At 36.7% G+C, this 25531-nt stretch overlaps 2 protein-coding genes and 1 non-coding gene across 5 annotated transcripts in view; 2 read left to right on the top strand and 1 right to left on the bottom strand.

Moving 5' to 3' along the window:
* Nucleotides 1-25531, top strand: part of RFC1 (replication factor C subunit 1) — an 89630-nt gene that overhangs the window by 33505 nt on the left and 30594 nt on the right. For all 3 annotated transcript variants that reach the window (XM_027600218.2, XM_027600216.2, XM_027600217.2), the window contains exons 3-6: nucleotides 2668-2743; nucleotides 4366-4488; nucleotides 23112-23344; nucleotides 24449-24526. In XM_027600218.2, coding sequence (XP_027456019.1) covers nucleotides 23129-23344; nucleotides 24449-24526 — 294 coding nt within the window. In that variant the 5' untranslated portion in view covers nucleotides 2668-2743; nucleotides 4366-4488; nucleotides 23112-23128. The remainder of the gene's footprint in view (nucleotides 1-2667; nucleotides 2744-4365; nucleotides 4489-23111; nucleotides 23345-24448; nucleotides 24527-25531) is intronic.
* On the bottom strand, nucleotides 6766-6838 carry TRNAQ-CUG. Its single transcript has one exon. It is a non-coding gene; the product is annotated as a tRNA-Gln (tRNA).
* LOC118356740 (ubiquitin-conjugating enzyme E2 N) lies at nucleotides 17487-18648 on the top strand. The gene has a single exon (XM_035726302.1). It carries the CDS (start codon nucleotides 17514-17516, stop codon nucleotides 17970-17972), a length of 459 nt encoding a protein of 152 aa, XP_035582195.1. The 5' UTR covers nucleotides 17487-17513; the 3' UTR covers nucleotides 17973-18648.

The following is a 25531-nucleotide window of genomic DNA, read 5'->3' as shown; positions in this document are numbered from 1 at the left end:
CATGTGATTATGAGGGCTGACAAGTCTCTAGACCTACAGTTGGGCAAGCTGGAGACTTAGGATAGCTGACGGTATAGTTTAAGTGTGAGTCTGAAGTCCTATGAACTAGGAGATCCAGTAGTGTGATTGCAGGCTCAAGCCTGCTGGCCAAGGGTAGTAGGCTTGAGACTTAGGAATAGTTGATGTCCCAGGTTGAAGGCAGTCAGGAAGGAGGAATTCTCTTATTTGGGAGAGGGTTAACCTTTTGTCCTCTTCAGACCTTCAACTGATTGGATCAGGTTCACTCACGTTAGGGAGAGGAATCTCCTTTAATCAGTCTATTGATTTAAATGTTAGATTCACCAAAAAACACCTTCATAGAAACACTCAGGATAATGTTTGTTGTAATATCTGGGTACTTTGTGGCCCACGCAAGTTAACAGGTGAAATTAAGCATTGCAGGTCACATTTCCTACTTTTTTTTGTGTGTCTGGTTATTTTGGATTTATGTTGGATAGTGTGAATTATATAGTATAGGAAATTTGGATTCTGTTATATTCCTCCAAAGAGTGTTAATTCTTTTGGCTTAGCAGGCAGTTAATTTAGCTGAAATCAAACTCTGAACTCTTGTCTCCTCTTTGATGGGCAGCAGATGAAATCTTTGTTCAATTCTTTTATCCTTAGCAGGGCACTGGGAGTTGTTCCATTCATATGTAGTTCAGGAGACAGCCACAGATTTGGGCTAAGTTTACTTGCAGAATTTGAGACTTGCCTTCTGTGGCTCTCTATTTTCTGGGAGTTAATAATAGTTGATTCTAACTCTCCCCTGTAGTCTGGTGGTGTATTTGAATTATAATAGTTCATTTATCTCATTTTCTTACAAGGTAGTTGCTTGTTCTTATACTTTTCAAATTTCAGTGTAATGAACAGAAGCATATTTCTTTTTTTTAAAGATTTTATTTTATTTATTCACTCCCCCAAATTAATTAATTTATATAGCATGCACACGAGTGGGGTTGGGGCCAAAGGGAGAAGGAGAGAGAGAGAATCTCAGTGCAGAGTCTGATGCAGGGCTTGATCTCACGATCCTTAGATCATGACCTGAGCTGAAATCAAAAGTTGGATGCTTAACCAACTGAGCCACCCAGCTTCTCATAAGATTTTATTTTTAAGTAATCTCTACACCCAGTATGGGGCTTGAACTCACAACCCTGAGATCAAGAGTCATATGCTCTAACCGACTGAGCCAGCCAACCACCCCATTTCTATTTTATAATTGGTTATAGGTTTTTGTTTTGTTTTGTTTTTACTGCTTTCTTGATGCTTGTTGGGAAAATTTAAATGTGTTAGAAATGTATAACTACAAAATATAATACCTTTTGCCTCAGTTATATTTAGTTTTCTAACATGCATTGGGCAGTGGTGGGCCCACAACTCCTTAACTTTTATTTGTTTATTTCATTTTTAGTAAGCCTTTGCCTTGTAATATCTGACATCCTTTTACACTTTGTTATATATGTAGATTAGTGTTGAAAGTGGAGTTGATTAGTAATACAACTTTTTCTGTATTTCTTTTTTCCCATATGATGGAATTATTGTCTGGCTTTTTTTTTCAGTTTTATTAAGAAATAATTGACATATATAGCTATATAAGTTTGAGGTGTACAGCATGATGGTTTGACTTACACTTGTGTAATGATTACGATAGGTTTAGTTAACATCCATTATTTCATATGGATATAGTAAAAGGAAAATTTCTCCTGTGATGAGAACTTTTAGATCTACCCTCTGAACAAGTTTCCTACGTATCAGATAGCAGTGTTAACTATAGTCATCATGTTGTATATTACATCCCTAGGACTTATAACTAGAAGTTTATACCTTTTGACCACCTTCCTCCAGTTGTACTTCCCCTCACCCCCTGCCACTAGTAACCACAAATCTGATCTCTTTTTCTATGAGTTTGGTATGTTTTTTGTTTGTTTTAGAGTCCACATATAGGTGGGATCATACAGTGTTTGTCTTTGTCTTATTTCACTTAGCATAATGCCTTCAAGGTTATCCATGTTGTTGCAAATGATAGGATTTCCTCTTTTTTTAAGTGTATCACAACTTTATCCTTTCCTACTTTGATGGTTACTTAGGTTGTTTCCATGTCTTGGCTATTATAAATAATGCTTCTGTGAACATGAAGGGTGCACATATCTTTTTGAGTTAGTGTTCTTGTTTCCTTTGGTTATATTTCCAGAAGTAGAATTGCTGGGTCATATGGTAGTTAAAAAAATTTTTGAGGAACCTGTGTACTTTTCCATAGTGACTGTACCATTTTATAGTCCCACCAGCAGTCCAGAAGAGTTCCTTTTTCTTCATATCCATGCAGGTGTTTGTTATCTCTTCTCTTTGTGATGGTGGATCTGGCTTATTCTTTAGCCTAAGTAGGGCATTAATGACATTTTTGGGCTGTATAATTCTTTGTTGTGGAGGACTATCTTGTGCATTGTAGGATGTTTAGAAACATCCCTGGTCTACCATCTACCCATTAGATGCCATTAACCCCTCCCCCCAGTTATGACAAGCAAAAATGTCTCCTTGGGGACAGAATTACTGAGCTCAAGTCTAATGAGAAAAAAAAAAACAGCTAAGTTATACAGACTTTTGTGTGTTCTAATTATACTGTGATGTTTACAGGTAAATAGTTCTTGTAAAGAAGATGACTCTAAACAGAAGCAACCAAACAAGAAAAAGAGGATCATCTATGATTCAGGTAATATTTCTTCTGGGGAGCTTTAAAGTTTTAAAATAATTTTATATCCCTCAGAACAGTGTTTTCCAAACTGATGTTCTGAGACACACAGTTCTCTCTGATGTTATAATAGGTCCTGTGAGGAGAGGGCTCTGTGCTCAAAGTTGGGAACAGTTTTATTATACTGTAGAACTTATCAGAGCTGAAATGTGTTAATGTATTAAATGTGTTTGTTCAAGGGGGTATGTAATATACATAGCATGTCTTAAACTTATTTTGAATATGGCATATTTATTGTTTAAAACTATTCATACTAACTTGCAGCTGAGCTTCTTGGAAACTGAATTTGAAAAATAGTGCTTTAGAATATATTGCTTTAGAAACAAAGATCTAAAATTTAATTTTTGTGCTTTTAATATGGTCTTCTTTTGTTGGATTTAAAATGGAACAAGCACCATATAAAATATTTGAATATACTTTTAAGATGGGGAGTGTGTATTTTTATGCATGCCTTTTATGATGTTAAAATAATGGTAGAATTCAGAAAGTTTTAGATTTTACTTTTGTGGAGAAGATCCATCTGGTGTGAATTCTTAAAACTAAAAAGGTAACCTAAGGAAACATTTATAGATTGTTAGGATTTGACAGTGATAGCAAAGATTCTGACTCCATCCTAAAAATACTTGAGTGTTTATTGTGAGTCTTCTACTGCCGTATATTGTAAGGAATTTGAAATATATACACATCCCCATTCCCTGGGAGTTTGTGTCTTTTGGGAAACTGAAAATTTAATTACTTGATGCAGTTTAGAATAATATGAAACAGGATTTATAAATGCATGGTTCAGAGGAAAAGGAAGGACACTAAAGTTTATGAAACTTCTATTTTTGTACTACTTTGTTTTGGTTTGTATTTAAGTGTCTTGGGTGGTTAGGTTGTGGTAGACAGACCAGGGCTCCCAAAGATGTCCACACCCTAATTCCTAGAACCTGTGAATATGTTAGGTTACATGACGAAAGGGAAATTAAAGTTGTAAATGGCATTAAGGTTGATAATCAGATGACCTTAAAGTAGGCAGATTATCTGGGGGTGGGCCCATTGTTTTCACAAGGAAGGTGGAGGCAGGAGAGAGAGATGGAGAGAGAGAGAGAGAGAGAGAGATTAACTGTGAAGAAAGAGAACCAGAGAGATGGCCGCATGAGAAGGATTTTGCCTGATGTTGCTGGCTTTGAAGATGGAGGAAGGAAGCCATAAACTAAGGAATGTTAACAATCATTAGAAACTGGAAAAGGCAGGGAAATGGATTTTTCCCTAGAGTATCCAGAAAAGAGTCATAGCCCTGCTGACACTTTGATATTAGCCCAGTGAGACCCCTATGGGATTTCTAACTTCCAGAACTATAAGATAATATATTTATGTTGTTTTAAAATCACTACAAAAAAATTTGTGGTGATTTGTTATGGTAACAAAAGAAAAGTAAGACAAAGGTTTAACACAAGTAGAAGTAACCTGTGAGAATTCACAGTAAGAGTTTTGCCTTGAAATGGGCCTTGAGGAATTGGTTAACAATAATCACTTTAAAAACACACTGTTATTTTACTATTTCTTTTGAGAGTTTTGTTTGATTTTCCTCTCATGTACAGATTCAGAATCAGAGGAGACAGTGCAGGTAAAAAATGCCAAAAAGCAACCAGAGAAATTGCCATTGTCTTCTAAACCTGGTAAAATTCTACGCCAGGATCCTGTTACATACATTTCAGAAACAGGTAAGGTATTGAATATGTTTATTGTTTTAGAGAGGAGTAGTGTGTGTTGTGTTCTTGAGCTTCTCATTGGTGTCTGGATGTACCTCTTTCACTTTGAATTGAATTTCTGTTCCCTTTTTTGCATTGTTTATATTTATCAGAGGAAGGCTGTAATCATCTTTGGCATTTTCTGTGGGTTAAGGGCCATTGTAAGGACCAGTTACAGGGGAATTGGCCTTGGGATTTTTTTAAGGTTTTTTTTTTTTTTTAAGATTTATCTATTTATTTAGAGAGAGTGTGGGTGCATGAGCATGAGTGGGGGAGGGGCAGAGGGAGAGGGAGAGAGAGCATCCCCAAGCAGACTCCCCACTGAGGGCATAGCCTGATGTGGGCCTGATCCCGAGACCCTGAGATCATGACCCAGTCTGAATCCAAGAGTCAGCCATTTAACTGACTGAGCCACCCAGGTGCCCCTAGATGTTCTATATTGAATAAAATGAAGTTCTGTCTTGAATCATAAATTAAAATATTATTGGTGTGTTTTAAAACTTCTTTTTTATGTAAGTTTTTTTTATCTTGCATTCTAAAGTCATCATAAGCTAAGTATATAACGGTTATTCATATTTGTGATTTATAAAATCTAGCACAGGGGCGCTTGGGTGGCTCAGTCAGTTAAGTGTCTGACTTTGGCTCAGGTCATGATCTCAGGGTCCTGGGATGGAGTGCAGCGGCGGCTCTGCGCTCAGCAAGGAGTCTCCTTGTCCTTCTGCTCCTTCCCTTGCTCATGCTCTCTCTCCCTCAAAATAAATAAATAAATAAAATCTTTAAAAAGATATATAATCTAGCACAGATGTGATCTGAATTCCTTGTATTCTCTTGTGACACTAAAGATTTCAGCACTGACTTTTTGAAAGATTGTTTTTGTACTTAAATTTATTTGTTTGATCTATTTTGAGTGGTCAGAAAGCAAAAGACATAAATAATTGCACACTAATCTTAAAATGGTAAAATAGTATAAATGATTGTTTCATAGAGAGTATTCCTTTATGGTGAGGAACTCTGAAGTGTCATCTGAGAAAAACTCAGATGCATTCATTGTAAAGTCATTTTGATTCTGGCATTGTTAACTACTAGAGGAGACCATAACAGGAATGAAAGGTTAGATGTAGTAATATTCAGATTCACAGAGCCTGTTGAATCAGTTCCTGCATAGAAATGCTTGAAGGGGCCATGAAAGCATCTCATAGGTTACTGATTTGTTTATATTGAAGAAAACCTCTGAAACCATAATTTTTAGCACTCTGCTACTTGTATTGCTAGTGAAGTGAATACACCTGGTTTGAAGAGACAGGGTAAAAGCTACATAATTATTTTGGTACGGCATATTACAACTTAAATACAACAAACATTTATTGTTTTTTTACATCCCGGATACTAGGAGCTGGGGGTGCAAAAGATGACCAAAGACTCCCAAGTACATGGAGTCTCTTGAGGCAGCGATAAGTAGTTAGGCAGAGTGCTTGAAGGGTCCGATTTGATTTGAAGGGTGAGCAGGTGATGGAGGGAAGGACATGTCAGTTTAGGGGGATGGGATTATTTAAGGCACAGCATCCAGCACGGGGATTGGTATGTTCATAGGACACAGAAGAGACTGCTTGCCCACATGATGAGGAGTGGTGGGAGGTAGGATGAAGGAAGACCTTGAAAGCTAGGCAGATGAATTTAGACTTAACATAGCAGGGAAAAGGGAGCCATTGAAGTTTTTGAAGAGAGTTGTGGAATGATGAAAGTATTTAAAGGTGATTGCTAGATTACTAGTGTTCAGGGTGGGATGGAGAATATAGAAATTGTAGTGAGGGAAGTGAAGCTTTTAGTAGGAGTGAAGTAATGAGAGATGTAAAAAGTTTGCAATAGTAAGGGACTGATTTATAAACATTTTTGAGAAATGAGTTACAAATTAGGTATTTGGATTACCTATGGTACTATTATTAAGATAATTAGAGAATTGATGTCATTAGCATGTTTAAGGTTTTTTGTTTATTTAAAAAAATTCTTGAATATTCTTTTCTTTTTATTTATTTATTTTTTAAAAAGATTTCATTTATTTGCCAGAGAGAGAGAGAGAACAAGCAGGGGGAGTGGCAGGCAGAGGGAGAAGCAGACTCCCTGCTGAGCTGGGAGCCTGATGCAGGACTCCATCCTAGGACCCTGGGATCATGACCTGAGCCGAAGGCAGATGCTTAACCGACTGAGCCACCCAGGCGTCCCTATTTTCTTTTGTTTTTTAAGTAATCTCTACACCTGACGTGGGGCTTGAACTCCCAACCTTGAGATCCAGAGTCTCATGCTCTACTGACTGAGCCAGCCAGGTGCCCCTTGTTTTTTTTTTTTTTTTTCCAATAACAGCTTTATTGAGATATACAGTTCACCCCTAAGATTTTAATATTATTGGAATTTGCAGATATAGGTCAAAGTTTTTGGAGATACGAGTAAAAATAAAACTTTACTTACATGTATGGGCTGTTACTTGAGAGTGTGCAGGTACTCATGGTAGATAAATTCATCAGTAAGTAGGGAATGAAACAGGAAAGAAAAGTCCTTGTGTTGTAGAAGGAACCCGAGCCTGGAAGGTCAGAAGCCCTGCCTGAGGGTCCATCCTTGGTTCCCATCTAACAGCTCTTTGAGTCTGTCTCACTTTCTATAAAGCAGAAACACTAATTGAAAAGGCTTGTTGTGGAGACTTACTGGAATGATGCATAGGAAAGGGCAAGACCCAGTGCCTGAAGCATATAAAAACAGGCAATCCAAAGGAAAAAAGAAAAAGCAAAAGAAAAGAAGCCCACAGATGAGCTTTGTAGGTTCTCAGAGACATTTATTTGATAAAGTTGTTCAAATGATCAAAAACAAAATGTAGGTGACATGGACGTATTTTCTGTAAACTTTTTGGTAAGCTGAGATATTTCTTCATTATGGCAGAGGCAGACTGACTCTTTAACCTTTTTGTTCTATTGCTAAATATCTGCTCAGGCACATTGTGCAAATGCACTCTTCTATTAAGAGATCCCCCTCTGAGATCTGGCCACCTTTGTGAAGTTTTGAATATGTGGGAGGGATTCTAGAAACAGTATGGTGATAGGTTTATTATGGAACTGAAGGTGGTGTGATCAAGCTTTCCAGTGACACCCTGGAAACGTCAAAGTTAGTGTGTAGACAGCCGTGGCCTTCAACTATGGATCAGTTGGCTATCCTTATCTTGTGATTTTAGGTACACAGAAGGGTCAGACAATTTAAGTTCTGATCACAGATTTTCTTTAACGTGGGATCATTTATTTCAGACTAAGTATTTTCGAATGTTATTTTCTGAAGAGATATCCAGCACTTTTTCTGAAATTTCTATGAACATTATCAGTGTTTATGTCATTCTGCTGGTGGCACGTACATGGGAAAGTGAACATTGTCCCCTTGTTGTAGCTGAAAATCTTGGGGTGTGATGTACCTAATAGGATGTTCAGTATTATAGTATTCTCTTTTTTTCTTAGAATTAAGATATAGGAAAAAGCTAGTTCTTTTCTTTCCTATATTTATCTTCTCATACTTTTTTTTTTTAAAGATTTTTTATTTATTTGACAGAGAGAGAGAACAAGTAGGCAGAGAGGCAGAGGGAGAAGCAGGCTCCCTGCTGAGCAGGGAGCCCGATGCGGGACTCGATTCCAGGACCCCGGGATCATGACCCGAGCCGAAGGCAGCCGCTTAACTGGCTGAGCCACCCAGGCGCCCTCTTCTCATACTTTTTTATTCCTTGAAATGACAGGTGCATGGGAAGAAAAATAAGCCCTTTTTCCTCCTCATCGTAAGAGAATGAACTGTTAAAAAGAAGTCCATAATAAAATCAGAAATATAAAGAGTTTTAAGAAAGGTGCAGCTTCTTGAAATTAATAAGCTGGAAAATTCACCTTAAAATAATTTTTAAAAATGACTTAGTTTTTTTTTTTTTTAAAGCTAAAACTATACTTTTTCAGTAGTGGGTCATGAATAAATATTCACATTATAAATGTAAATATTTACATTACTAGTATCAGGTTAAATAGAATATTTGGTAATAATAATTTCCAAAATAAAAATCCTAACCTAAGACTGTATTTTTTTTTTAAGATTTTATTTATTTATTTGAGAGAGAGAGAATGAGAGATAGAGAGCATGAGAGGGGGGAGGGTCAGAGGGAGAAGCAGACTCCCTGCTGATCAGGGAGCCCGATGCGGGACTCGATCCAGGGACTCCAGGATCATGACCTGAGCCGAAGGCAGTCGCTTAACCAACTGAGCCACCCAGGCACCCCTAAGACTGTATTGTTGATTGGGAGATTGGAGCTTCTTGTGGAAAATGATTATATGACAATGATTCAGTTTTAAAAACTTGTTAATAACAAAAGAAACAGGGGCACCTGGGTGGCCCAGTCAGTTAAGCATCTGCCTTTGGCTCAGGTCATGATTCAGGATCCTGGGCAACCTCACTTTGGGCTCCCTCCTCCATCTCCCTTCCCTCCCCCACTCACCCCCCACCCCCCACCCTGGCTCATGCTCTCTCTCTCAAATAAATAAAATCTTAAAAAAAAAACAACAACAAAAAAACCCCCAAAAGAAACACTTGTTGCTTCATTATTCCATATTGTATTTTTTATGAACCAGTTTTTGTTTGCTATTTTTCTTGTAGTATAGTATTTGTAGTGTTTAAGAGCATGAATCTTTATTTTATTTTATTTTTTTAAAAAATATTTTATTTATTTATTTGAGAGAGAATGAGAGAGAGCATGAGAGGGGGGAGGGTCAGAGGGAGAAGCAGACTCCCTGCTGAGCAGGGAGCCTATGCGGGACTCCATCCCAGGATCACGACCTGAGCCGAAGGCAGTCACCCAACCAACTGAGCCACCCAGCCTCCCAAGAGCATGAACTCTTGATTCAGACTGGCTGGGTTTACCTTCATTTACCTTCCCTGTGTCTTAGTTTCCTCATTTGTGAAATGGGTTTATTACTAGTACCCACATCAGAGGCCTTTGTGATGATCAAATGAAGATAATCCTTGAAAAGCATTTAAAACAGGGTCAGGCATATAGTAAATACTCAGGAGGATTAACTGTTAGTTTTACATTTTAATTTTGTTGTGTCCCTACATCTGCTAAAGACATTTTGTTTTTTGCTTAAGTACTTAGGACTTTCTGTTGATTATGTAACTGTGCTTCAGAAATTTAGAAATTGTATTTGACCCACTTATGTTGTGGATGTGCACTGTCCACTATGGCAACTACTAATTGTGGCTTTTGAGCACTTGAAATGTGACTAGCCCAAACTGAGAGTATGGTAAGTGTAAAGTACAGATTTCAAAGGATTAGTATGAAAAAGAAGTAAATTATCTTATTAATAATTTTTTAGTATATGTTGAAATGATAATTTGGATGTGTTGGGTTGAATAAAATACATTGTTAAAATTAATTTCACTTGTTTCTTTTTTACTTCTTTTAAATCTGGCTATGAGAAACTTTAAAACTCTATGTAGCTCACATTTTATTCCTGTTGCACAGAGCTTTATGAACAACAAGAAAAATTTAGGAAATAACCTTAATTTAGAAAATAACCTACTTCATTCAAGTGCTTTTGTTTATATTATTATACAGTTCTTTAGGCTATATTATACAGATCTGTAGGCTTATTGTTTAGCTCTGTGACCTATTTTTCATCATCACTTTTATTAAGTCTGTCTTCTATTGATTTTTAAAGTACTTTGATTACATTAATCTCCCAAATTATAGGGAAAGGAAAAAATGGCCTGTAAACATCTTCATAGCTAACCACTGACTCTAGTAAAATGTTCTTGTAAGTTGGTAAAAACCCAAATACTTGTTGTACTGGGTAAATATATTTACTTTCAGCTGTTTAATGAAGTGAGCGACCTTGAGTTTTGTTTGGCAAAGATGACCTTTTATTAGGCAGTTTCATCAGGGGCTGGTGTTTGGTTGAGAACGATGGGAGTTTTTCCCTGTCTTGAAAGTTGTTTATGACTGGTAATTTTAAGTGAGCACGTAATTCCAGAGACAGTGCTCTTGAGGTTATAATTATTTTCGGGATGCTAAATGGGAAAAAATTGGGAATGCGGTGTTCTCTAGTTTACCATGTAATATTAGTGACCTGTGACTTTGGAAAATAGTAGCAGAAATATTGCTTAGGATGTGTGTGTAACATTCTCTCTTGCGGATTTTTAGAAGCATATAGTTTTGCTTACCAGACAAATGGGGATAGATTATGTATAGGATAAAGAACGTTCCTTAGGTGTTTTCAGGGAAACTAGAGTGATTGAGCCTGAAAATTTCTTTGAAGTGAGAGGAAACTAAGAACTGTGTTTTACAATTCTTTGATTATACTTGTTAAAAAATAATACTGATTTGTGTACTAAGACTCTATAAAAGAAACTGAATTTATCATTTTTGGGGATGAGAATTTAGATTAATATTATTTTAAATTACCTAAGTAATTTAACCAGATTCTCACTGAAAAGGGAGTAAACAATTCAGATGAAAATGTTTTATTCCCTCATCCATCCCTTTTGCCTTAGGTAGCTACAGAAATAAAAAACATATACACACATCCATATATACACATACTTTATTTATTTGAGTGGCATTCTATTATAAAATTTCTGTAGCTTGCTTTTTCATAACGGAATGTCTTTGACTCCCTCTTTCCCTCCCTCCCTTCTTTCCTCTCCTTGTCTCTCTCCTTGTCCCTTCCTCAGCTTCTGCCTCTTTGTTTCAATACAGAAAGATTCCCATTTCATTCTTTTAAACTTCTGTATGGAATTTAATAGTATACATTCAATTTTTTTCATGTTCTTATTTTGGATATTGGATTATTGATGTGTGTACACACTTGTTTATGCTTCATTGCAGTATAATATGTTTAACAATAAATGGGTGATTCACAATGAAGAATATGATCACTTAAAAGAGAATAGTATTTCTTGAGGTTCATTTTAAGAATGTAGTTTACCTGCCTATATTGGGAAGAATAGATAGGACTTCCACTTTCCGCTTCGGGGCACAGTGCTCTTATGAGGGTTCCCCCCGCACCTCCACCAGCAGCATTTGTATTTTCCTTTTGACTTTTACTAATCTTATGGATCAAAGCACCACTAATAATTTTTTTTTTTTAACATGTGCTACTATTAAGTCAGGTCTTTCCCAGTTTTTAGGCCCAGAAAAGGGGGACTTTACACTTACCTTAATTAAATTTCTTTCTGAAAGAAACTCTTACATCTGTTTTTTTCTTTTTAAAAGAAAAGAAATTAAAAAAAAAAACTTTATTTGGAGAGAGAGAGCACACATGAGCACCCATGTGGTGGGGGGAGGGACAGAGGGAGAGGGAGAGAGAATCCCAAGCAGGCTCTGTGCCCAGTGCGGAGCCTGATGCTGGGCTCAGTCTCACGACCCTGAGATCATGACCTGAGCCAAAGTCAAGAATTGGACGCTTAATCCACTTAGCCACCCAGGTGCCCTGAAGCTCTTATATTTTTATCTTGTTAGATTCCAGGCTTTTGTGTCCTGATCCTGTCATTTATTTAACAATACTTAACAATATTTATTCAACAAACATCATGTGTTCACTGTATGTACATAATAGTGTACTGGATAATCTATGAAATAGATAAAAGAATAAAGCATAGTTTTGTCTTCAAGGGCTTAGAGTTCATTAGGGAGATAAGTCTTTTATATAAAAATTATATAAGGAAAAAATTAACAGTGATAAAAATATCTTCTAAGGATATTGAGGCATGGGAGAGGTAACTTCTGTTTTGAAGGTTCAGGAAATTTCCTGGTGGAGAGAAAAGTTTGAGATAAATGTGAAAGTTTTGGAAGAATTTAACATGGAGATTTAGGTACTTTGTGTACTAGAAAGAAGAGAATAATGTGGGAGCTTGGAAATCAATAGTGCTGTTCCATATGCATTATTCATTACTTTCTAACCTATTATAGAAAGAGAAAATCTAAAAATTCAACTTATAAACTTTTACAGATTTACATGATTAATACTATCTAGTATTGTAGCTCATATATATTTTTTTAATGAAGAAATTTTTTTTTAAGATTTATTTATTTTAGAGGGAGAGAGTGTACACGTGACTGGGGGTGGGGAGCAGAGGGTGAGGGAGAATCTCAAGCAGACCCTGCGCTGAGCATGGGGCCCAATGTGGGGCTTGATTTCACCCCCCGTAGATCATAAGCTGAACTGAAACCAAGAGTCGGATGCTTAACTGACTGAGCTACCCAGGTGCCCCATAGCTCGTGTTTTCTTAATTATGGTATCTTCTACAGAGGAGTCTCTTAACTTAATTTGAAACACCTTTGTCCAGAGTGAAAGGCAGGGAGAATTCTACCATAATGATAAAATAAATTTTGTCTTGTATACTACTGTACATTTTTTTTTTAAAACACTTCTACTGACTTCATGAAATGGAATAGCATTATTATATGGCTTCTATTCCATACCCAACTCATTTGATCTTCAAATCTACCTAATATTAGGGATGACCTATTATAGAAAGCTTAAGGAAGCAATTTTCAATCTAAAGTTGCACAGAGTTTTACTGTGCAGTATAGTTCTTTGGATGTTCCTCATGTACTTATTTTTTCATATCCTCTGATTTCATATCTTCTACAGATTTGATAAACATATCTTTATTTCTTTCCAAAGCATTGGTAAAATTATTTAGTATTAAGAGACAGGTAAAGAAACCTTTTCCAAAATGGACATGGTCTATTATCAGCACCTTGGATATAGCTTTTCTGTTTCTCATGAGTGGTTCAGTTACTCATGGATCTTAATAACCACTGTTACTTATTTTGTATTTCTTCATTTTGCTATAAATCAGTGCTTCTCAGTCAAGGGTGACTTGCCTCTCAGGGAACCTTTGGAAGTATCTGGAGACATTTTTGGTCATCACGGCTGGCAGGGGCAATGGCGTCTAGTTGGTAGAGGCTAGAGATGCTACTAAACATTGTATGGTGTGCAGGAGAGCTCCCTACAGAAGGATTATTTGGCTCAAAATGCCAATAATGTAGAGGTTGAAAACTCTGCCTTACCCTATCAGAAGAGAATTTGGTGAATGTTTTGTTGAACTCCAGATAGCCCTTGTTTGTAGGTTCATCTGCTAGTTCTGTAACTTCTAGAATAAAGAAGCTCTTAGGTCAGCATAGTTTATTCCTGGTAATCTCCCATCTTCTGTTGAATATTTCTTTTGACCTGCTCTTGATGTTACTGCATAGAATTGTCACCAAACCTTTCCTTTTCTATAGTTCTGTGGTTGGGGATCTGCCTTTCTCTTTTTGGCAATGAGGATTCCATTTCTTGTTTCAATCTTTAGGGACTTCTTCATTTTATAGATGATTCAAAGGTCACTGATACTGCTATAGCAATTTTATTCAGATTCACATTAACTGAAACATTTTTATAAACGCTAGATGCTTTCTTACAATCTTTTTTGCCTAATAGTTTGTTCTTCAGGCCTCTTTTAATAGTGCATGTTATGAGACCTGAAAACAATTAAGTGGCATATGGAGCACCAGAGTCTGGAATGATTATTGGTGTTCTGAAGCATCTTTGAAAGTGAACAGACTGTTCTTGTGATTCATATTTTACTGTCAGGCACTTGTGAAACTATGAGAGACACAGGATTGTATTCCAGAATGCCAAGGAAATAGGATTATATTAGGAAAATAGAATTAAATACTAATAAAATAATATCCACTAATAAAATAAAATCCAGATTTATATTTGGCTTTAATACTGAAACAGTTTTATTAGCTCCTCTCCTGTGCGGGGAAGTGGAATGTGAATGGAAATGGGGAATTGCATTGCCGAACCACTCCCTTTACTTTTCGTGGCGAGTCAGGTTTCCTTCTGGTGCCTGTGTCATACCTAAGAATTACGAGGTATGCGATGTACCTGTGTCCTACTGTCCAAGCCTCCCCCCCGCAACCACTTTTCTTTTTTTGTGAGAGCCAGTGGAGATGGATGCAAGGAAAGTAAGTGGTAAAATGTTCCACTTTCTCCTTCTGTGTTATGTTTTCTTAGTAATTGAAGCCAGCTGTGACTTTCCATGGACTGTTGTTACTCCTGCTCTGGTGGAGCCTCGGCACCTATGTGGTGGGTAACATCGCAGCACAAGCTGGTACTTTTCCTCTTCTTTATCATTACTCACCTCCCTAGGCCTCACAAATTATGAAATGGGTTTATTTAAAAGATACAATGAACTCTGATTCTAAGAGGATTTATTGGTACTGAACCATGAGTTCTCTTAATTTCTTGAGTAAAGATGAGCAGTCTCAGAGGTTTTATTTAATTATACTGAAGTACAGAATATTAGATTCACCACATAAATGGTGCAAAGATGGTATGTTTAGTTTCTCTTCCATCTACTTAATTAACAAATATTTATTGAAGACTTGGCATATGTATGAACCTTTCTCTACTTCCAAAACCAAATGACAGTTTGGATTTTTGACCCAAGGACATAATGAAAAGGAACTTTGTAGGAAAAGGCTCTAAAAACTCAGATTCCCTTTTTAGTTTTTGACTAGTTCTTGTTAAGTAAACTATTTTTAATCTCTGTAACCAGATCTCTGTAGCATGATCTCCATTAATTTGGTTTCTATGTGTTCCAGACTGAGGGAAAGAAAATCAGAATCCCAAACTCTCAGCCGGATGAGCTCCATAATTAGATTTTTTTCCCCTTTTTGGCTTGTAAGTAGATTTCTCTATGGACATGCACATTATTTTCTTTCTCTTTCATTTCTTATCCTTTCTAAATAAATGAATGTATCTAACTGAGAGTGGCAAAGCAATCTTCTCTCCCAGGCAGTCCCTCTGCTGTATGTTGGATAATGCTAGTTTACTTGGTGATTGTTACCGCATTTGAGGTTATGTTGTATATAAATAAAAATAAATGGTGTTTTTATAAGGAGACCAATATCCTGGAGGGAGATTCTGAGTGTTCAATTGCCCATGATTTTCAACTAGGTCTAAGAAATTGGACTTAGATTTATCATTATTGTATTATAAGTTTCTGGGGAGAAGAGAACACAGTTTGCCTTTGGCTTCTGACAATGCAGGAACAAATTTAGGCTCATTAAAAAATAAGAACAAATGTTAAAAAAGAAAAACAATCATTACTTTATCTGGAATGTTTCATTTCTACACACTGTGTAAGATCGTAAAATATTTATTTTACGTGAGAATGGTCACAGCAACACCTGTTAAATGACTGTCTTCTGCAAGCAGCTGATTGCATTGTTCTTATCTTTGGCCTCTTTTGCCTTCTTTTTCCATAATGTATTGGTATAACCTTTGAAATATGAAGGACTAAAGGAGTTTTAAGACAGCCAGTTCAGAAGTCACTGCTTTCTTTAGGTTTTCTGGTTTTCTAAGGCAAGATGACAATGCTTTCAGATATGTCTGTGACTTTATAGAACACCGTATTTTTTAATATTCTCCTTAATGAAATCCTCTGTATTTATAAGAAATATCTCTATGCTTAGGATCATGAGTTTACTGTTTTTGGTGTTAGTTTTCCCCATAACTGTAAGAAGTATGGGGGAGTGCATAAATCACGGAGTACTAAATAAGTGTCGAATCAAGCAAGCCAGTCTTTTTTTTCTCTTTTCACAACTGTATTTCACTCGAATTGTTCCTACTTTTCAAGGGGCCTGGAGAGCTATTTATTTTGTGGTTAGCAGAGAAAAAAGGGCCTTGTATGTAGTTTTAGCTCAGTACAGAATAAACATAGTTGAAATTTTATGCAAAACACTTCCATATTTTTTTTAAAATTCATGTGTAATTCCATTTTTACTCAGAAATTATGAAAATGCTTAAAAAATTATGTCTGTGTTTGGGTTATAGTACATCTTTGGATCTATAGCTTGAAGACATTGTTAAGTTTAAATTCATGTATTCTAAGCCAAAAATTCAAAGAAAGGCTCTATTACCCTCCACTGGTTTTTTATTTTTTTAATTTTTTTATTGTGTTACGTTAGTCACCATACAGTACATTATTAGTTTTTGATGTTACCCTCCACTGTTATAAAGAGATCTCTAATAGAGAAGGCTCATGAAAAAGAAGATCCCCTCTTAGGGGTGACATTTATACCTATAATGTTAAGGCTAATCTAAAAGAACAAAGTGATGTGTTTTTTTTTTTGTTTTGTTTTTTTTGTTTTGCCAGCCTAATTTTGCTGTTCCCATAATATTTTTGAGCTTTGAAATATGGGATTTTTAAGGACTGCAATGGATCCATTGTATGGCTAGACCACAATTTATATAGTTCTTCCCCAGTTTTGATTATTTCTGTTGCTTACATTTTCATGTTCCTAATAGTGTGATGAATGTGTTTATATACAAATATTTGTCAGTACTTCTGATTATCTCCAAGAATTATTGGGCTAAAGGTTATGAACATCTTTAAGGCTATATGTATATTTTGCCAAATTGCTTTCTGGAAATTCATACTAGTTTATGTTTTCATAATCAGTGTTTCTATTAGAACAAATACCACATTCTCACCAATATTGAGCATAATTAAAAAATCTATAAGACTATCCATAGATTCTCAAAATTATAGAAGGGAAAATCTTAAGAATTTGGTCCCACATTTTGCAGAGGAGGACAGTGAAGCCCAGGTAATTAAAATAGGGGTGCCTGGGTGGCACAGTTGGTGGTGCATGCGACTCTTGATCTTGGGGTTGTGAGTTTGAGCCCTGCGTTAGGTGTAGAGATTACTTAAAAATAAAAAAAATCTTTAAAAAATAAAAACAGTAAGTTGAAGTCAGGTTAGAATTTTAGTTTTCTGGAATTCTGGGTCACTGTTATTTTCATTAGAGATTACTTCTTTATTATTTATTGAATGTCTATTAAAACATGGGTAAGTGCTATACTGGGCACTTTGCTTTTAAAAAATCTAATCTTCCTGGGAGTCGAGACCAGAGGCCGAACTCGGGATCTGACAAGATGGCCGGGCTGCCCCGCAGGATTATCAAGGAAACCCAGCGTTTGCTGGCAGAACCAGTTCCTGGCATTAAAGCAGAGCCAGATGAGAGCAACGCCCGTTATTTTCATGTGGTCATTGCTGGCCCCCAGGATTCCCCCTTTGAGGGAGGGACTTTTAAGCTTGAACTATTCCTACCAGAAGAATACCCGATGGCAGCCCCTAAAGTACGTTTCATGACCAAAATTTATCATCCTAATGTAGACAAGTTGGGAAGAATATGTTTAGATATTTTGAAAGATAAGTGGTCCCCAGCACTGCAGATCCGCACAGTTCTGCTATCGATCCAGGCTTTGTTAAGTGCTCCCAATCCAGATGATCCATTAGCAAATGATGTAGCGGAGCAGTGGAAGACCAACGAAGCCCAAGCCATAGAAACAGCTAGAGCATGGACTAGGCTATATGCCATGAATAATATTTAAAATCGATCTGATCATCAAGTTCTCCTGTTCTCCTGTTCTGCCAAGACTTCTTCCTTTTTTGTTTGCATTTAATGAACACAGTCTTAGAAACATTACAGAATAAAAGCCCAGACATCTTCAGTCCTTTGGTGATTAAATGCACATTAGCAAACCTATGTCTTGTCCTGATTCACTGTTGTAAAGCATGAGCAGAGGCTAGAAGTACCATCCGGATTGTTGTGAAACGTTTAAAAGCAGTGGCCCTTCTCTGCTTTTATTCATTTCCCCATCATGGTTTGAGTATAAAGCACTGTGAATGAAGGTAGTTGTCAGGGTTAGCTGCAGGGGTGTGGGTGTTTTTCTTTATTACTTTTTTTGAGGGGGAGAGGTAGTTTTATTTTAATTTTTTGGGCTCCTTTCCCCCCTTTTATGGTGATCTAATTGCATTGGTTAAAAGCAGCTAACCAGTTCTTTAGAATATGCTCTCTAGCCAAGTCTAACTTTATTTAGACGCTGTAGATGGACAAGCTTGATTGTTTGAACCAAAATGGGAACATTAAACAAACATCACAGCCCTCACTAATACCATTGTGACTTGCTGTCAAGTGTAGAATCCTTCCTTCAAGAAAAAGCTTGTGACCATTTTGTATGGCTTGTCTGGAAACTTCTGTAAATCTTATGTTTTAGTAAAATATTTTTTGTTACTCTAAAAAAAAAAAAATCTAATCTTCCCAATAACCCAAATTGTGAATGGCTTGAAACTGTTTTGAGCATTTATACAGACGAGGACCAAAGGAAGAAATGAGGTCACCCTTCACATGGTCAATGTGAAAAAGGATGGATTAAGGAAAATAGGTGGAATTCACAGGGGAGTATTTTGGCTTAACACAAGGAAGAACTTTTACTAAAGAGTACAGTAGTGCTAATCATTAAGAAAAGGGAGATCACATTGAATGACATCGCTGTGTGTTTGTCAGGAATGTGGAAAATGGAGTCCGTGCATTGGATAAGAGAGAGAACTAGTTGACTAAATGCATTATAAAGAATATGGTAGAGTACTGGGCAGGTAGTTTATTATTTATTTATTTGTTTATTTATTTTTAAGATTTTATTTATTTGAGAGAGAGAGAATGAGAGACAGAGAGCATGAGAGGGGAGGAGGCTCAGAGGGAGAAGCAGACTCCCTGCTGAGCAGGGAGCCCGATGCGGGACTTGATCCCAGGACTCCAGGATCATGACCTGAGCCGAAGGCAGTCGCTTAACCAACTGAACCACCCAGGCGCCCTGGCAGGTAGTTTAATGTTCGATAATAATAGCTATTATTAATAGCAATTAGATAAAAAGATACCATGAACTCTCTGAAGCTAGTGAAAGAATAAGCAGAGATGCTGATAAATAATGAAAGAAGTAAACAAAGGAAGGTGGAAAGGAAGGAGAAAACTAAAGCCAAGCCTTTTCTGTCTCACAAAGTCAAGGGGTCAGAAAGTTTCTAGGAGATAGTCAATTTGTTGTAAAATATTAGATCGAGGTTAAAAAGAAAGAGAAGTGTAATATACAGATGAAAAAATGAAAAATCACCCAAATCTATCCAGAGATACAAAAATTGTTAACATTTTATTGATTCTTTTCAGGTCTTTGAATGTGAATTTAAAAGTATATCTATAAATATGTATGGGTAGATATAAATGTGTCATTAACATCCTGTTAAGTCACCTGCTTTTATCACATAATAAATATATGAAGATGTCAGTAAATATGGATATACATTAACATTTTCTATTTCATAGAATTCCGTTATGTGGTTGAACATACAATAGATATTTTGGTTACTTGTTTTCCCGTTGTATAAACACTATTCACTTGCCTCTGTGTTTGGTGCCACTGTCATAGTTGAGGCTTTCTTTTTTGCCTAAACTGTATTAGTCACGTAATTGTCCCTTCATCTTTTCTTGTCCTCCTGTAGGCTGTTCTCTATACTTTTGAGTGAACAAATGCTGTGATAAGCATTTTGGTACATATATCTTTGTGTGCTTGGTCCTTTGTTTTGTTTAAATTCTTAGAAGTGGAATTGCTGGGTACAATTAAAAGGTATGCATATGGAAGGTTTCAATACATATTGCAAGATCTTCCCCCATAAAGATATTAAAAAGTTTACTATCATTACCTGTTATGTATGTGAAGGTCCCATTTCCCTACACCCTTGCCAACAGTCTTTTATATGTAACAATCTTAGAAATTTTTGATCTCACTAAATTTCATGTTAGCCTGTTACCTGTAAATATTTCTGAGATTGCTGGAGAAAGGGTTAAACTAGGGATTACAAGTATCTCCAGTACCATTGTTCCCCTTTCTGAGCCTATACCAAATAGCAGTGATTGATCTTGTCTGAAGTTCTGAAGACTGGTAAAATATTTTAGATAATGAGGACATTCTTGAGTAATTAGAGAGGAACTGTAACAGAAGAACAGTGATTGACTTGGTCCATTTAATTCTGGGGTTTTCTGTCGTACTGCTTATAGGCATGGCTGGCTGTAGGGGAAATGGAACGTTACTGCTTTTGGCATTTTAAAGTGGGGGGACAAACTAGTAGAGAACTATCATTTTTCAGAGACAATGTAATTTTGTTCTTTTATCATTAAGGTAATCCCTCCTGCCCAGAAGTACAGTTGTTGAACTTAAACCACGTGAAAATTTTAAAATTTAATAAGCTCTCAGATAAGATTAGAAGCCTTATCTTATATACACTGAGATGTGTTTTTAATTTTGCACTTACTGCCTAAGTGGAAGTATTGATTGTCTATACTTAGCAGGTTCCGGTTTTGTGTTTGTTTTGTTTTATTTTTAATTAAAGCCAGGATATCAGCAGTGTTGGTCTTGTTTTGAATCTTCTTTTAAGGGTACTTTGCATAATTTTTTTTGACTGCTAAGTAGAATAGTTTGTTGGTGAATGCTAACTGGTTTGGTTATGCTATAGCTTAATTGAGTCTAGGGGTTTAAAATAAACCAGCCATAAATTAAAAATATTATTTGGGTTTCTATAATACAACAATTCATTATTTTGTTATCTTACAGAAAAGGAAAAGAGTTTCAGATTATATTCTTAATGGTTATTAGGATTATTAAGGGTGATTTTCCTGGCTGTTGTACTTAGGTGGGATGGTGATCATGTCACTTCTCCTTTGCAAAAACCATCTGAATCAGACACTTTCCCCCACATCTGGCAGAGACAGGGAGGGACTGATTGTCAGGTAGGGAGAACAGATATATGAGTGACTGAACCTAGTCTGCTGGCTGACTCTTGTTAACAGTGGTTAAACTGAAATCTGGTAAGTATATCAAGCCATGGATGTGCTTATTAGGAAGATCTATGAATGAATTTTTATTTTAAGCTTGAAGGTAGATTGACTATAGTTGAAGATAAATAAGACAAGTATGCTTTAATTAAAATCTTTTGGTTGCAGGTTAAAACCTGCTTACTGTAAAAAACCTAGCTTAATATAAGCAAAATGGAATTTGTAGGCCACCATCATATCTCACTATCATATCTCACAGAATGCAGGAATGAATCTTTAGTACCTTAGTTTAAACATGTTAGTTCAGCATACTGATCAAGGGTAAGATTGGCCCCCATCTTGATCAAGTGCCCACTCCTGGTTCAGTTGTTGGTGGCAAGGAGTATGGAGCCATCTTCTAAATTTATCCATGATTATTGCAGGCCCTTGGAGGGTAGTGTCAGGTGTAAATTCTTTGGGAATTTGTAGTGAATTTGTTGTAAGTGATGGATTATGTTTTGTGTTTAGTAATCGGAAGCCTGTAAGGGTTATGCTTTGTAAAGTTTATAGTTTCATTTTAACATAATAATTAGAAAGTAAGACTAAATCCTTTTTGATTTTTACATATCTTAGGTACTTTCCTCTTTGAGATGACAACCACATAGGAATAGCACAGTGCCTGGCAAATGCTTTTGGCTGAATGAGGGAGTACTTGAGAGGAAGTGACCACCAGATTTATGAAGCACCCCTCTCTATCCCCAGTGACCTAGTCTTCACAATTGCCTTTTAGATTTTTCCTTTTATTGGATTTCTTTTGTTACTAGGCCAACACAGAGAGCTTTTTATCTTGTGAATCACTGAACCAAACAAAAACAAAGTATAGTTAGGCCCTTTTGAGGTACATTGTTGTATCTAAGCATTAGAAAGACTAGAAAGCTTCGAAAAACTTTTTTAAAACCAGATGTTTAATGGGAACTTTTTAGAAAGCGAAAATGTAACCAAACAAATGCTTAAAGTCTTAAACAAAGGGTAGATATTGCTAGACAGTCCACCTTCATATATAGCTAGAGTCTGACAACTTCTTGCCGCCTCTGCAAATACCACCTAGTCCAAGGCGTCAGCATTTCTTCTAGAACAGCAGTAGTTTTCAACATGGTCTTCCTGCATTTGCTTTTACCCCTTGACAGTGTGTTCGCCGAAGGACAGGACCTAAGTTGGATCACTTCCTACTCTGCTAAAAATTTTTCAGTGATTCCCATTCTAAAATAGAACCTTACATTCTTTCCATGACCTAGAAAGTTCCCCATGATTTGGCCCCTTCCTCTGTCACCTTAACTCTAGTGCTGTAGCCCCTTCCTTGTGCTGCAGTCACAGTGACCTCCAAGCACACTCACATGAAGGCTTCTGCACTTGTAGTTTTCATTGCCTGAGGTATCCTTATTGCTTATCAAAGAGACTTTCCCTGATGACCGGAACTGAAAGAGCAGTTGCTCTTTACTTTGTTCTTCCTGTTTTACTTTTTCTTTATAGCAGTTACAACTTGACAGCATATATTTGTTTACTTCTGTATCTGTTTCCTCTTTTGGACTCCAAGTTTCACGAGGTCAGGGATTTTGTCTTTTTTATTCACTGCTATGTCCTCAGTGTTGGTAAATATTTGTCAAATACATGAGTAAATAAATAGATTTGTGTACTCTGGGTGCTAATTGGCAGAAATTGTTTATTACATCTGTGGTATTGGTAAATGTGAGGATGAGTTGAATTCAGGAGATAGGAAGAAAAATCATTCTATAGCTCTGGTATGCCTTTTATAAAGCTGGTGGAAGTGGTTGCTTTATATAATTAGAATCGATGTTTTATCATAGTATTTGCTTATATTCCATTTAAGATGAAGAAGATGACTTCATGTGTAAGAAGGCAGCCTCTAAATCAAAAGAGAATGGAGGATCTACAAATAGTTATCTTGGAGCATCAAACATGAAAAAGAATGAAGAAAACACTAAGACCAAGAATAAACCTTTATCACCAATAAAACTTACCCCCACGTCAGTGCTTGATTATTTTGGAACCGGAAGTGTCCAAAGATCAGATAAGAAGATGGTAGCAAGCAAAAGAAAAGAGGTGAGTGTTCTGCATGCAAGCAGGAATGTTCACGGTTTGTGCCCATTCACTGTTACATTGGTAAAAGAAATTTGGATGTTAAAAATAGGTCAACATATTTTATTAACGAAAATAATTTTCCTATGATTATGGATAAAACATATTGCCATCATTTTAGAGGATGAGGAAGTTAAAATATTGCACATGTAATATTCTTTTTAAGATTTTATTTATTTATTTGACAGCACAATCAGGGGGAGCAGCAAGCAGAGGGAGAGGGAGAAGCAGACTCCCCACTGAGCAGGGAGCCTGATATGGGGCTAGATCCTAGGACCCTAAGATCATGACCTGAGCCAAAGGCAGACGCTTAACCGACTGAGCTGCCAGGAGCCCCTGCACATTTAATTTTTTTTTTTAAATTGTGGGGAAAGATAATTTAAATTGTAAGGATAAATTGTAATTCTTAGAATTTACTCAGAATGCAAACTCACTTTACCATTGACCTCAGCCAGACTGAATTGAACAATACGCTTGTTCCCAAATGAAGTCATAAGTATATAACTTATAAGTCGGGCTTGCCTGTTATACTTTTGACCCTTTTACTTTGGCTGATGTTGGACTTACTGTTTTCTGGACATTTAGGAAACAAAGACAGATAAATTATAGTGAAAGTATAAGAGACTGAGACTTCTTTTCTGTTTACCTACTCTCCCCGTGGTCTCATCCAGTTAGTAATCGGAAACCTGCCCAATGGTGTGTATTTGTTGATTTCATTAGTGCCTTCATACGACAAATGTAACCATTCACACATACTGGTTTGCCAATGTTCTGGACTATTTCTGAAGCCAAGATGTTGGTCTGCAGGTCTTTTTGGGTGTACTTCTTTTGAACATTTCAGTAGACTCAAGTGAGAACCATCTGTTTGTAGGATATTTGTTCATTAGGAAATTGGATATGGGCAGGGAGTAGCTGTGAACATAACTTCTGGCTGGTGTGCGCTGAGACTATTTTATAGCATAAACTTCTCTCTCACTGGTGTATTTAGTTAGCTGCAGTCAAGAAAAAGCACCTGATTTTTAACTTAAGGTTTAATGCTGATCTTGCTTGATTTTCTTTGAAATACAGCCTTCACAAAATGCAGATGATTCCACATTAAATGATGAAGTCATCGCCAAGCAATTGCAACTTAATGAGGATGCAGAGGTACTGGCATTTTGTTTAAGTATCATTAACAACTTGATGTTGTGCCTTGCTATTTAGTCTACTCAGGCAGGGGTGCCTGGGTGGCTCAGTCATTAAGCGTCTGCCTTTGGCTCAGGTCATGATCCCAGGGTCCTGGGATCGAGCCCCACATCAGGCTCCCTGCTCAGCGGGAAGCCTGCTTCTCCCTCTCCCACTCCTCCCCTGCTTGTGTTCCCTGTCTCGCTGTTTCTCTCTCTGTCAAATAAATAAAAATCTTAAAAAAGAAAAAGTCTACTCAGGCAAACAATCAGGATGTTCTAGTTTAATTTTGGATTGACTGTCATTATAAGAGTTGTGTGGGAACACTACATCAAAAACTAATGTATGGTGACTAACATACCATGATAAAATAAAATTTAAAAAAAGTGTGTAAAATAAGTTAAAATCTAAATTTATGTAAAAGCTAAGTGATCAGAGCAGGGGATAATTATTTAAAGATTTATTATTAGATTTCTTTGAATGGAAGCCTTCTTTAGTATAGTTAAAATAATTTAATTTGGTCATATCCATTTCTTTTCACTGTGGGCAATTTCAGTCCACTCCTGTGGCTGTAAGTTCTGGGTATATGCTGATGATCCCTAAATCTGTTCCAATTCAGAGTGCTCTCTTGAGAGGTAAACTTGTTATATTCATTCAACAAATACTGAGCCCTGAGTGCGTGGCACAGTTCTACCTAGGTGTTAAGGACACTGCAGTTAAAAAATAGGTCAGTATAACTGCTGTGAAGACAAGTAAAGGGATAGATAGTTTTGGGGGTGATTAGTGGGGTTATGAGTGTTCTATTTTAAATAGAGGGGTTAGGAAGGCCCCACTGATAAAGTGACACTGGGGAACAAAAATGAAATGATAATGGTGAGCCATGGGGCTGACTACCTGGAGGAAGATTTCCTCTAAACCGAAAAGCAAGTGAATTTGGAAATCCTGTAAGTCATGTCAAGTCTCTGGAACCTACCAAAAGTACTTGGA

The sequence above is a fragment of the Zalophus californianus genome, chromosome 2, assembly GCF_009762305.2.
Source record: "Zalophus californianus isolate mZalCal1 chromosome 2, mZalCal1.pri.v2, whole genome shotgun sequence".
NCBI classification, from domain to species: domain Eukaryota; kingdom Metazoa; phylum Chordata; class Mammalia; order Carnivora; family Otariidae; genus Zalophus; species Zalophus californianus.
Note: the sequence above shows the minus strand (reverse complement) of the source record. Positions and strands in the feature narration are given on the sequence as shown.

What these genes read in the sequence shown, in the direction of transcription:
- LOC118356740 (XM_035726302.1), top strand. Translation starts at nt 17,514, where the DNA reads ATGGCCGGGCTGCCCCGCAGGATTATCAAGGAAACCCAGCGTTTGCTG.